Here is a 14,586-nt window from a genome sequence, read left to right as displayed (position 1 = left end):
GAAACTTTATGGAAAACCAGAAACTGAAATCAAGTCATTGACAAATAGCGTAAATTTTTTAGCACAGATATAGCAATGGAATTTGGCCCAGAGAAATGTGCTACAGTAGCATGATTTAGGAACATTATGAATAGTAATGGAATTTAAATACTGAATGGCCAAACCATCAGGAGCCATCAGGATAAAGTCTACAAGTCTACAAGTCTTTTATAGTTGGATAATATCAAGCATGGTCAGATAAAAAATGTGATTAAATAATACATACAAGTGAGAAAAGCAGGGTGGATAAAAATCAATGATTTTTTTTAAAAAATCAAAAAAATCAGATTTTTTTTATTTAAATCGGATTTTTTTGATTTTTATCAAATTTATTTTAATAAAAAACTTTTGGGGTAAAAATCTATCGTAAGATAGTTTTCTATTTAAGATACATTAATAATTTAGTTTAATCAGCATGAAATGGACCTTAGTTATGTAGCATGAGGCTGTATATTCTGCAATATTGGGACTGTTGGTGAGTCAACAGTGGGTCAGAGGAGGAGCCGCTGCCAGAAAAGAGATGTCAGCTGCTCTTTAAAAATTATGATTTAAATCGAGTTGATTTAAATCAAGCCTTTTTACTAGTGATTTAAATCATGATTTAAATTGTGATTTAAATCAACTTGATTTAAATCAAATCCACCCTGGAGAAAAGTGTTAAAAACATAATTGAATGGTGGAAACATCACCAAAACCATCAATATCTATGTCATACCTGTGATACAATACACAGCTGGAATTATTAACTGGACACAAGCTGAATTAGACAGTCTAGGCTGAAAAAAGAAAGGTAATGATACTCCCTATGAACTATATCACTCTAGTGATGTTGATAGATTATACCTGCCCAACAGAAATGAAAATGGGGGTTTACTTCAGGTCAAAAAAACTGTCAAAAAAGAAAAGAGTGCTTTGGCTGATTATATAAAAGTCAGTCAAGTACAAGCATTGATGCAAGTTAAAATTGGAACTTACTGAATGTGCAGGAAAAAAGAAGTGAATATCGAAATAATGTAATAAAAATGCAAACCGAATGCTGGCAAGGAAAAGCATTGCATGGTCAATTTCTACAGAAGATTGAGGGGAAACGGGATAAAGATAAAACCTGCCAATGCCTTATAACTGGAACATTAAACATAAAAAAAGAGAGAAAGAAACCGAGGGCTTGATTTAGGCTGTTCAAGAGCAAGCTATTTAAACTAATGCAATCAAGGTCAGAAAACTGAAAAATCATGAAATGATTCAAAGTGGAGATTGTGGAAAGAGGCAGGAAAAACACCAGATTATATGCTCAGATCATGCAAGAAGATAGCACAAACTGATTATAAATAACAACATTAACACAGTTGCCAAAATGATTCACTGGAACATCTGTAAAAATTATCATGCTCTGGTAATGAAAAATTGGTGGGAATGTAGAGCTGAAAAAGTAGTCGAAAACGAGGTTAAAATATTGTGGTATTTCTGAACACAAACTGGTAAACTCTTAACTCATATCACACCATCTTTAACTGGGATTGAACAGAAGAAAGCAGGGGATAGTAGAAGACAAAGAATTGAAAAAGATCACAAAGTATCAAGATCTGAAAATCGAAACTGAAAGATTATGACATAAACCTGCCATGGTAGTCACAGTGGTTATCGGCACACTGGGTGCCATACCAAAAAATCTTGGACAGCACTTAAAAAATCTGCACACTGACAAAATTTCCATCTGTCAGTAACAAAAGACCACACTGCTTGAATCTGCACTTATACTACTTTGATACATTAGGACATGAGTCTCCAAACTTGGCAACTTTAAGACTTGAGGACTACAACTCCCAGAATTCCTCAACCAGCTCTGAGTTGAAGAAGTTGCCAAGTTTGGAGACCCCTGCATTAGGACATCCCAGGTTATTGGGAAGAACTTGATGCATCTGTGGGCCAACAATAATAGGTAGGTAATAATAACCTACCTTTACCTTGTACAACTCAAAGCAGCACACATAATGCTCCTGCCTATTCTCATAATTTGTCACCTAACCATTGAATTCAGGCATGCAAACCTGTACTTAGCACTAAGCTAAAGATGCTTCTGCAGACCTATTCTCTTAAATATTATTGTGCAGAGAAAATCAAAATCATGTCCATGAAACATACAGAGTAATGTGGTGAATGTGGTGAAATGTGGTGAAAAACATATCCATGCCAAAATGAACCAGGTGCGCATATGATGTGTTTTCTGAACACTCCCCCCTCCCCACAAAACATGTTTTCTTTCTTTCACTGACTTTTTTGTCACTCTCTTTTGTGAAGCTCTGCTGACTGTTTACAATATATTTTCCTACCGGGAAGATGAGAGGATACACTACAATTGGCAAAGTAACCACGTGAATGGTTGTGCTCTCTGTTCAGTCATGAAGAAACAATTAGTTGGCAGGACATGAATGGGGATAATGTCCTAAAGCACCTACTGTTCTAACTAGCAATAATTTACTTAAACACAGTTGAAGTTAAAGCAAGGAAAAATCCTTGCTGTGCAGAGCTGACAAGCAATAAAATCCCCAATGCAAGGAGAATAAGAGCTCCGGTTTCCGACACAATAGTTGTGTATGTTTGCCATCAATCCCATCAGCCCATAGTCCAGTTGACTGACTAAATGGCACCATAGCACAATCAGATTCACCAAATGATCACTTAGTGGCTAGATTCAAAATATCATCAACAATAAGGAGTAAGGCTAATTCTACAGTATGTGGATCAAAACTGAATCCTTAATTAAGAAGCTCATGAAGCAGCCTTGGGACAACACTTATTAGTCTAAACCAGGGGTCTCCAACCTTGACAACTTTACGACTTGTGTACTTCAACTCCCAGAATCACTGGCTGAGGAATTCTGGGAGCTGAAGTCCACAAGTCGTAAAGTTGCCAAGGTTGGAGACCCCTGGTCTAAACTACCTCAAAGAGTGTCTGTGACAATTGACAGAGGGATAAACTATGCATCCCATCCTAACCAGAACTAAGGAAAAAGTCACAATGATTAACTAAGGAATTAGGGTCACAATTTGAATTGGGGTTGTTGTTGTTTTCTGCAGTTAGCATATATTTCACTCCTATTTAGGCAGCATTCATACAACACATTAAAAAACAAACAAACTCCTACCTTTAATGTTCCAAAGCTGCTTTTTCAAGAGGCAACTGGACTTTCTGGTTTTTCTTTGAAGACATTTCACTTCTCATCCAAGAAGCTTCTTCAGCTTTGAGCTCTGAGAAGACATAAAGAAGTTTCTTGGATGAGAAGCAAAATGTCTTCAAAGAAAAACCAGAAAGTCCAGTTGCCTCTTGAAAAAGCAGCTTTGGGACAACCATGACCTGGATGACTGAGAATCTCCATAGACGTCCTAGTTTTAATATTTTGTGCAATATACTTGCTACACTTGTGCCAATTAACACAATCTTTATTTATTCTTGTGTTATTTTTAAAGTACCAATATTTTTAAAATATGTCAAGTATTTTTTAATTCATCGATTATTTGATAGAATTCAAAAAAATGCAGAATGCTATTGCTAGTGCAACTTTATTGCAAAAACTCTAAATGCTTGAAATCAATCTTGAAAACTTCCTTATGCTTGACTCTTCGTAATAACATGAATAGCCTTCTCTTTGTTATCTCAGAGATTCGTAACTGATCAAACTCACTCCATTCAGGAGTGAATGGAAAAATATGCAAATGGATAGTGGACTGTTCCTTTGTGCTTAGTTGGCCGTTTGTAGCATGCTGTTTAATTTTTATAAAGATGAATAGAAGAAGCACCAATTTTAAATTAAAAAAACAAAACCTGGATAAATCTCAATTCATGAGAAGTGTTGAAACAAATGGAATTTTCTATCCCCCAAATATGTCTGGCTCCTTCTCCTTTTGGCATTTATGACGATGCTAAACCTTTCTTTCTAAACAAGATTTTGGCGCATAACTATATTGATGAGCCATAATATCGTTTAATTGCATACGGCTTTATTATTTCCTATGTATTATTTTTATTGTTGCACACGTACCAGAGTTTTACAATTGGGCGATATTTTTTTTTTGCAATAATAAACAAGTATGATAATAATAAAAAGAACTGATTCCAATTGCTTCAAGCGGGCATCTTTAAAATTCTGCATAAAATGACAAATAAAGCTCTATGCAGCATACATTGTTTTTCTGTCATGAAAACATATGAATCAGTTGCTCAAATGATTCCCAACCAAAATTTCAGAGCGTTTCAAAGAACGTGAAGGATTTGCATCTCCTTAAGTGCCATTCAAGGGATACGGATAAAAAGGAACATAGCACTGCAGCAACGGCGGAGTTTGAAAAGGTGTTGTTTCTCCACCACTTTTGCCATTCTAACAAAAATAATTGCATATTAGTATGCTTCAATTATAGAGCAGAGGATAAGGGATTTTACTGAAGGAAGCATGGAGTTGATCAGTCATGGAAGGGATAAATTCTTCTGAAGATCTTCCAGAACAGAAGCAAAAACCAAGTTAACAGATCAATTAAGCTACTTCTAATAAAAAGCTACCAAAAAGTAACGTTAACAATATTAGCAAGCAGCTGAACCCTGGCAGATCCATTTATAATATCCACTGGAAAACGAATAATAAATGTAATCATTTGTTTAGTACTTGGCTATCTTAGACCCTCAGAAAAAGCACACAAACACACTAATGGACATGAAGCACAAGATAATACAGAGAAAGGAATGACAGTGAAAAAACAAGGTTCCATAAAATTTAAGAAGGAAATTTGTTTTTCAAAAATCCATGTAAAACTGTTCCTGGATGAGTATAAAGCTAGACTCACAGCTTTAATAATCACTCTGTAATTTGTAGTTACTTTTTTTTTTTTTTTTTGCAATAACCACAAGGGACTAGAGGAGCTGGAGGAAAATGTATTTTCAAGCACTGAATGCCAATTAAGGTATTACAAGAATATTACAGTACACTATCTGCACTGCATTTGCCATGGATGCTACAATTCCATGTTTGAATTTATACAATATACAAGAACAATCAGAAAGGTTTGCTTAAGCATGGGATGGGGAGAGGGATGAGAAACCCCCACAACTCTTACTGATTTGCCAAATGCAGTAATAGTAAGTAGCACATTGATTTAACAATGTTGTCAATGACATTAAGAACTCATAGGAAAGGGCACGTTAAACAGCAGAGCACAGAGCTACATCACTTTCATCAGCCCTCTATAAACCACTACCATCAATATAGCCCAATAAATGTCTACACCCCACAGCACGTCCTGTTTAATTCTCCATATCAACTACATCTGTTCTTCTGCAACAATGAACACCAGTGTGAAGGTAACAAGAAATGAAGAGTCCAGACTGGTTCAAATAGCTCACACTGTGTAGCTAGATATTAATTTGTCATCAGATACTATGGGACATAACTGGAATTCCCTATTATGAGTCTTATTCAATTTTTCAAATGCATATCCTGATCTTCCTTCAGAAATCCAAAGTAACATATATAGTTTTATCCCAAATTTAGAAAAAAACTTATATATCAACTCTGTAAGGTAAATTAGACATGGTCCAAAATCACCCAGCAAGCTTCATAATCAGGTGGATATTTTAAATCTGTGTTGCCTTATTTCTAGCCCAGAGCTTTTCTAATCCTTATATTCTGACACGATACATTGCCATAATAATACAAGATAGCATACATACATACATACATATGTATTAAGAATACATCTGGCCAAAATGTGAAAAGGAATTTATATATAAAGGAATTTATTATCTTCTGCATAAAGACTTCAGGCTGCACCAAGTTACAACAACAATAAAAGATATACAAATGGGAAAACACACATTTTCAACAGTTTGTTCTTCTGTTCCAATTTGTAATGTAATTTACACCACATTCCAAATTACCTCATTCTTGGTGCCTTCTTTTGAACTGCCCCTAATAAATTAGATGTCTTTACATTAACTAGGATTCCAAATATCCTGTTGGCATTTACAAGCTGATCATCCCAGTTCTCAAACAGAAAAAAAAAAAATCAAGTATTTTTATCTTAACTCTGAAGGAACTTTTATGGCAGCTGTAATCTTTAATATGTGGGAAGAATTTGCAGGTTGGCTCTTACCAGCATGAATCTTCAGTCAATCAAAAACTAGACCATATGTATTCATTTCTTATAAATATATGTTTCCCCTCAGTTGACATGTAATAATAATAACCACAATAACCATTAAAAACAAACATTGGTAGCAAGATTTTTCTTTGCCAAACTGGAGATTCTGATGAGTGGAGCCATGTAGAGCCTTCAATTTAATTCCAAAAAGGTGTCTAGAGGCATGGGTTCACAATTCTTAGCCAATCTATTTTTCCTGAGGTCACATCGCAGTTGCAGAAGACAACAACACAAACCCAGGAAAAGATACTGCTACTTTAAAGTGTTGCAGACAGATGCTATGTTCACACCTCCTATATACTTTGAAGCATCTTTTTTTGCATTTCAAAAAATACTGCAGTGTTGATGACCTTTTCATGGGATAGCAGGCTATAACTTGATAACAGCAAAAGTAAAATCCTGTTATGTTCATCCCATCCATTTTCTGAAACAAAGTCATCAGTTAAATTATTTCCATTGTTAACTCTTTGTGGACATGCTGCAAATCCCATCACTCAAAGGGTGTCAACTGGAGGGAACAAGAAGACGAGTCTTCTCCGCTGTAGCCTCTGCTTTGTGGAATATTCTTCCATTGGATGACCCCAATCCTATGGGCTTTTTTAAATAAGGCTTTAAAAACTTGTTCCTGAACCAGGGGCTCCAAAAGTGTTAAGGGCCCCATTCCTTGCCTTTACTGTTAGTTGGCTAACCACCTTGGCTGCTGTATTTATTTCTTGAATGTTTTTATTGGTTTTCATTGTTTAACTGTTTTATAGTTTTAGAATTTAAGCCATTCAGTCACTTGGCTGAGATGGGCGACTATAGAAATTGAATAAAGTTGCATTTGTAAAATAAGCATTTATTAAACTTATCTGCGACCCGACTCTCAGTGATTCTGGGCAGCTCACCTCAAAGAAATAAATACATTACAATAAAATCAGTAAAAGATAAACGATGGAAAGGACAGACCAGAGTGAAACTAAGGTGTTCACTCTCCCTGGCTGTGCAAGGAGCCAGGTATTCACCATTCTCCTCAACAATAATCTTTAAATCTTCTCTTCTGGGGGCTATTCAGATGTCTGGGGGAATGCAAAAGTGCTGCAAAGAATGTGTGATTCTGGAGTCCCAATAGACAAAACTGTTTATGGAGTGTGCCAACCCTGCAAGAACAAAATGGTTGGGCACATCCTATGAGAAACAGGCAGTCTCCCGAGGAACTGGGCCATGTAGAATTTTATAGATGATAACCAGCACTTTTAAGGAGGAAGATTCATTTTACCCCACTGTAATATTTCTAATTATGATATTTATAATAATCTAATTGCATTGCAACAGACATTCTCCCATCTTAAAGTCATTTCTTAGAAGATGATAGTTGATCATTCTGTTGATATTTCATTTAGAAAATGTAACATTCCCCTTTAGTTAATAACTTAATTTCAACACAAAGCCAATCTTTCTCACTGAAAGAACAATGACTTCAGAAAAGAGCTGCGTACTACAATTCAAAGTTCTAGTAACATTTTATTACTAATATAGCTACAACACACATTGCAAATTCCTAGTTATAAAGCAATCTACATGAGTTAATACCCAAACCAACTCTTAAGGAATGAACTGTTTAAAGTGCTATTTGTCGCATAGATATTATACACTAAAATGATATAAGCACTACCTTGAACTCGGATTTTACACAACATGGCAAGGATACGAAATAAAATTATTTTCTCCAACATTTTCTTTTTCAGTAAAAGCAAGTGGATATTAAATATCCTTGATCTATTTCCACCCAGAGACAGACAGAATACAAAGGAAAGATATTTTTCCGTTTGCTCAAATCCAGATACTCCACCCAAGTAGGAGAGCATTAATTGCATTATAACATGGAAAAGAATGATTCTCTCTGATATAACAGCAGTGTCTTGATGACAATCCATACTTCATTAAGTGTATTGTGATACCTGAACACACTGACCCATACTGCAAAACCATGTAACAGATTCTTAAACACTGGATACCTGTTTCCTTAAATGAATTAATATCCCAGACTATAGACTGGAATTTCCTTGTAATTCTCCTTGCTCATCTAACCTTAAGCAGTTGCTTAAACAAATGGAAAGAGAGCCTCTTCTCACAACGCCCTCACAATTTCCTACAGGAAAATATATACCACCTAAAAGCAAAGATGGGTAGAAGTAATCCTTTCAACAATTCACATACAACCATGTATATTAGATGTAAGCATTTTCTAATTTTGCATTTCCCTCATTTTCACATTTCTCTTTTATCCAGGAAAAGATTTTTAACCCCTTTTCTTAATCTGCTCCTAAACATACACAGGGAGATTGAATTGATTCCCTTATGCATAAATTAAGGACTAATTAATTTCCTCCCCATTTCCACAAATACACAATACGGCTTTATCCCTCAATACTGCCCTTTCTTATATACAAATAAAAGAATGGGTACCATGAACCTCCTCACTACAAATGAGATGAGATGTAATTACCACATGGCTTGAATGTTTTAATTAAACACTCCTCCCAATATACGCAAGACTCTTCAATTCCCAGTCCATAAATTGGGAAGAGAGTTGTTATTATTTCCTTCCCATAGATATGGAGGGGATTTACTCTACAACTTCCTCATATACTTATAAGGAAGATTTATAAATTATTGTCTATACATTGACCAGGGGAATATCTGCCTAAAATTACAGGCACTGCTAACCTCCTCCTCATATTTGCCATTATACAAAATATTCTTTATTGGCCAAGTGTGATTGGACACAGAAGAAATTTGTCTCCGGTGCATAAAGCTCTCAGTATACATACAAGCAACAAAATCATAAATCATAAGATACAACCAACGAAGTGATAGTCATAAGATACCAATAGGAGTAGGTAATAGCAAAGATGAGAAGGATAATAGTATTACAGTCCTGCTACTTGGTTAGATATTAAAAATATTAATTTGGCCCATCCCTTGAGGAAAGAGGAGTTCGTCATTATGACCTCTTTTATCAAAATCCTCTGATATTTAATAAAAGACAAAAGTGTTATGATCCCTTGTTTTGGAAGTTAACTCCGTTCCCATGCTCCCCCACCCCTATTCTTACCCCTTATTAATCCAGTATCCCTCACTTGAAGCAGAAAGGAATTAAGATTCCTTCTCCTGACCCACTCACCTTCCAAGCTTGTCATCCATCCATCATCTATCTATCTATCTATCTATCTATCTATCTATCTATCTATCATCTATCTATCTATCTCTCCTTTCTTTATCTTTTAATAACTCCATGATAGATTGGGAAAGCACAATTCACCTTCCTTGTACCAAGCTAAGTGTACAGGTGGGTCATTTCATCCCCCCTTGACCTCCTTTCTTTAGTTTATCCATCTTTGCACTCCACCTCTCACCCAAAAGCATGGACCTTTCATTTCAACGTCTTTTAATTCCCAATTCCTTTTGCAAGGGGGAAGAGAATGCATCCAGCATTTTTTACACGTATTAACGACATCCTCCTGCCTTTTCCCCGATCACAAATACCAAGGCCCCTGTGGCAAATAACATAAGCCATTACTTACAAGGGTAATAATCATCACAACACTGACGGGATTTATTTATTTATTTTTTATAACGGGGGGGGAGGGGGGGTTAACTTCTCCCTTGTTCCTAAACAGATTTTTTTTTTGCTTTGATTCCCAGCTCCATCTCTAATCAGGGGGCGTCAGCTCCCCCCTCCCTCAATTCCCCCCTCCCCCTCAACTTGAAACGACGGGCTGGCCCCTCAGTTCCCTCCCCCAACAGCCACCCGGTGAGGGGAAAAAGGATGCCGCACTTATTTTAACCCCCTTCCCTCAACACCCCCCCCCAAATTGAGGGGGTGGTCTTTAAACACCCCCCCTTTTTTTCTCGGGGAAAAGAAAAAAAGAGGGCGCCCCTAGACAGCCCCCCTCTCCGACCTCCCCTCAGGAAATGGGATTTTTAAAAAACGCCCCCCCGTCTAAGCCCCACAGTGAAGAGGGGCGAATTTCGATGCAAACCGTCCCCCCCCCCGTCCTTTCTGAGGGGATTCGGGCAGCGCGTCAGTCCAGCGGTCCCTCCCGCTCTCCATCCTTCCCCTTCCTCCGACGGGTCTTCCTCACCCGGTGGGCGCGCGTCAGGCTGAGGTCTTTCATGACCTCCTCGAAAGCCGCCGTCTCCTCGGCCTGTTTCTGGTTGTGCAGCGCGATCTTCTCGCTGAATTTCCGCGGGTTGTTCGACGACGCCGCCGCCATCTTCCCCCGTCCGCATCCCTCCTCCTCCTCTTCCCCCCCCCACCCCCGATTCCCCCCTCCCACCGGGCTCCAGACACCACCACCAACCAGGCGGCGCCAACTGCGCAGGCGCGCCAAGGAGGGAGACGAGGCCGAAAGCGAGCGCCTTGCAAGGCTAGGACCGCAGTTCTGCGCGTGCGCCGCCCGAGCAACCAACAACACCCTCCACACACACACACACACAAAAGGCAGCCGAACGGTCCGAACTGCGCAGGCGTAAGAACAGGCAGACTAAGGAAAGGGAGGTGGAAGGAGGGCAGAGTCGCGACTTGCGAAGCCAACCTGGAGGCCAGGCGCTTTGGCGCACGCGCAGTGCTTTCCTCGGTTTCGTCGCAACTCCTTGAAGCAGGCGCACAATGGGTTTTTTTTTCTATCTCTATGGGGTCGAGTAGTTCTTTCCACGCTTGCGCGGGGGTTCTTCTTAGCCCCCTTCACACTTAGCAGGCAAGTAAGCGGGCTGTGTCACGCATGCTCAGAGCGCCTGTCCAAAATGGTTTAAAGAGCAACGCTGTCTGTCTGTTCTTTCTAGTGGTCCTTCCTTATTAGGGGGACTTTATTCTCTTTTTAAAAAAATCCCCTTCACATGTCTCTTTACTATTTCCCAGTAGTTGCATTTATCCAATAGCTTTAAATTGATGCCTGGATTTTATTTTTTATTTTTTTTTGCTCCATTTGCACCATCTTCAACTTAGTCTAAGTTCAGGGTTTCTAAACATTGGCAGCTTGAAAATGTGTGGACTTCAACTCCCAGAATTCCCAAGCCATTCATTATCTATGCTGGTTGGGGGATTCTGGGAGTTGAAATCTACCTATCTTCAAGTTCTTAAGGTTGAGAAACACTAGATGAGCCAACAAACTTAGTTTGCACAAAGGACAAACCCCTAACCATTATTAAACTCTGGTTGTGGAATGGATTCAGAATAACACCAAGATATTGTATACTTTCAAGATTTTTCAAAGACACTCATATCAACCCAGGCTACCATGGCTTGTTTAACTTTGTTGTTGTTAGTTGCGAAGTCGTGTCCGGCCCCTCGCGATCCCATGGACAACTTTCCTCCAAGCCTTCCTGTCCTCTACCATCCTCTGGACTCCATTTAAGCTCATGCCGACTGCTTCAGTGACTCCATCCAGTCACCTTGTTCTCTGCCGTCCCCTTCTTCTTTTGCCCTCCATCTTTCCCAGCATTAGGCTCTTCTCCAGCGAGTCCTTCCTTCTCATTAAGTGGCCAAAGTATTTGAATTTCATCTTCAAGATCTGGCCTTCGAAAGAGCAGTCAGAGTTGATCTCCTCTAGGACTGACCAGTTTGATCGCCTTGCAGTCCAAGGGACTCACAGGAGTCTTCTCCAGCACCAGAGTTCAAAGGCCTCAATTCTTTGGTGCTCAGCCTTCCTTATGGTCCAACTTTCACAGCCATACATTGCAACTGGGAAAACCATAGCCTTGACTCTATGCACTTTTGTTGGCAGGGTGATGTCTCTGTTTTTTAGCAGGCTGTCTAACTATGCCATAGCTTTCCTCCCCAGGATCAAGTGTCTTTTAACTTCTTGGCTGCAGTCCCCATCTGCGGTGATCTTGGAGCCCAGGAAAATAAAATCTGTCACTACCTCCATTTCTTCCCCATCTATTTGCCAGGAATTGAGAGGGTCGGGAGCCATGATCTTAGTTTTCTTAATGTTGAGTTTCATGCCAACTGTTGCACTCTTAACAACTTAGAATAAACTAACCTGGCTGAGCAGTTATGTATTAATACAGTACAACCATTCTCTAACTATGGGGGCTCCTTTCCATGGATTTATTTCACTCAATTTTCAAAGCTATCAAATAACCCAGTGTTTCTCAATTTTGGGAACATTAAGTTGTGCGGACTTAACTCCCAGAACTCAGGGAATTAAGATGGGATCCCAGAGTCCCCTGCTAGCTAAGGAATTCTGGGAGTTGAAGTGCATTCCTGGAGGGAGATTGACAGTTCAAAAATGTGAAAATAAATAAATAAATGTATACATGCATGTGGTTGCTTTGACTCTTTGTTTTAATCCTTCTGAACTCTTGGAAACTTTGAGTAATTTAAACTGTAAATAAATTATTCGGAAATAAATAGCCAATGATAATAATCAGGACTACTGTATCTACAAAAGAAGCACTTGACAATATCCAGATTTGTGTGCTACTTCATATGGGATACTGCTAATTACATAGTACTTTTTCACCGTAACACTGATCAGCATTTATATGCTATATTAATCCTTCTGGATTAGAAAAAGGATACTTCTGAATTTCAGTGACTAGCAATGGAGGAAATATTTGCCCAGAAGACCACTGAAACAAACTGGGTTTTCCTGGCCAGTAAGGGGTGGTTAACTATGCTTCAGGACATTCACTCTATTAGACTCATCCGATCTCTGACCAGCCACAATTCTTAGTTAAGATTCACCAAAAACTTAAAACAAGACAAAGGGCAGAAATTATAGTGTTCTTGACATCCCTTTCTAGGTGAACATTCTTAACAAGCCTGAGCTGAGTTGAAGGCACTGGAGACAGAACAAAATCCTTATTGATGTATTTTAATCCAGGGTTGATTTAAATTGATGACATAGATTTAATTAACATTGCATGTAAGAAGAGGGTGGAGAAGAGGTTGTTATGGAGGAGTGATGAAAGGGCTTCAATTTTTTATTTTTTATTTTTTTTGTAGGGCAGAAGCTTTATTATCACAGCACTGACCTTGTTCTTCTTCCATTGCAGGTCACATTTTCCTTGTGATGCTGGGTTTTAAACTCTTATTGAGTAGCAATTTTGGCTTAAAGGTGGGATAGAATGTCACCAAATCCAGACAGCAATATAAAAGTTGTGTGCAAGGTCTCACACATCTGTGATGTGACACCCAGAGTGACTCAGCCATTTTGTTATATAAAAGGCAGAGGAGACTGCCATTTTCCTGCAAAGATTAGCACTGGTGTCCTATGAGGGAAAGAATGCATTTTGTGTTGAAGGAACAGGTTTTGTCCTGGGATGCAATTCTACTAACATAGCTTTGTCAACAGTTAGAAAAAGCCTATGGGAAATTGTTGGCTTGGCACTCTTCTTGGTGTGGTCATAAAATACAGTAGTCCTTGACTTACGACCACAACTGAGCTCAAAATTTCTATTGTTAAGTGAAACATTTGTTAAGTGAATTTTGCCCCATGTTACGACTTTCTTGCCACAGTTGTTAAGTGAATCACCGCGGTTGGTAAGTTGGTAACATGGTTGTTAAGTAAATCTGGCTTCCCCATTGATTTCGCTTGTCAACAGTTTGCAAAAGGTGAGCAGATGATCTTGGCAGCAGCAACGGTCCTAAGTATGAACCAGTCACCAAGCATCTGAATTTTGATCACATGATCATGGGGATGCTACAAAGGTAGTAAACATGAAAAATGGTTGTAAGTCATTTATTTCAGTGCCTTTGTAACATTGGTCACTAAATGAACTGTTGTAAATTGAGGACTACCTGTATATAACTTTACAGATGGCTAGAGATTACCTATGCCAGTGGTTCCCAATGTTTACTTCATCACGGACCCCCCCCCCTTTAAATAACTTTTGTGGACCTTGGCCACGGACCACCAAAGCATAACCCAAGAATTAAATCTTCAAGATTTCTTCACGGACCCCGTGACGACATTGCAGCCCCCAAGGAGTCCATGGACCACAGGTTGAGAACCAGTGGTGGGTTTCAAAAATTTTTACTACTGGTTCTGTAGGTGTGGTTTGGTGGGAGTGGCATGGCTTGGTGGGCGTGGCTTGGTGGGCGTGGCTTGGTGGGCATGGCAGGGGAAGGATAGTGTAAAATCTCCATTCCCTCCCCAATCCAGGGGAAGGTTACTGCAAAATCCCCATTTCCTCCCGATCAGCTGGGACTCAGGAGGCAGAGAATGGATGGGGGCGGGCCAGTCAGAGGTGGTATTTACCGGTTCTCCGAACTACTCAAAATTACTGGTTCTCCAGAACTGGTCAGAACCTGCTGAAACCCACCTCTGTTGAGAACCGCTGACCTATGCAGATAAGCTAAAGATGATAT

General features: G+C 39.1%; 1 protein-coding gene across 4 annotated transcripts in view; it reads right to left on the bottom strand.

The window, feature by feature from the left end:
- Positions 1–10,650, bottom strand: part of CRTC1 (CREB regulated transcription coactivator 1) — a 96,178-nt gene extending 85,528 nt beyond the window's left edge. For all 4 annotated transcript variants that reach the window (XM_087876230.1, XM_034422614.3, XM_034422615.3 and 1 more), the window contains exon 1: positions 10,355–10,650. In XM_087876230.1, coding sequence (XP_087732356.1) covers positions 10,355–10,486 — 132 coding nt within the window. In that variant the 5' untranslated portion in view covers positions 10,487–10,650. The remainder of the gene's footprint in view (positions 1–10,354) is intronic.
- Between the last annotated feature and the right edge of the window lie 3,936 nt (positions 10,651–14,586).

This window comes from Pantherophis guttatus, chromosome 1, assembly GCF_059756535.1.
Source record: "Pantherophis guttatus breed Tessera chromosome 1, ASM5975653v1, whole genome shotgun sequence".
Lineage (NCBI taxonomy): Eukaryota > Metazoa > Chordata > Lepidosauria > Squamata > Colubridae > Pantherophis > Pantherophis guttatus.
The sequence above is the reverse complement of the archived record's forward strand: the minus strand, read 5'-3'. Positions and strand labels throughout refer to the sequence as shown.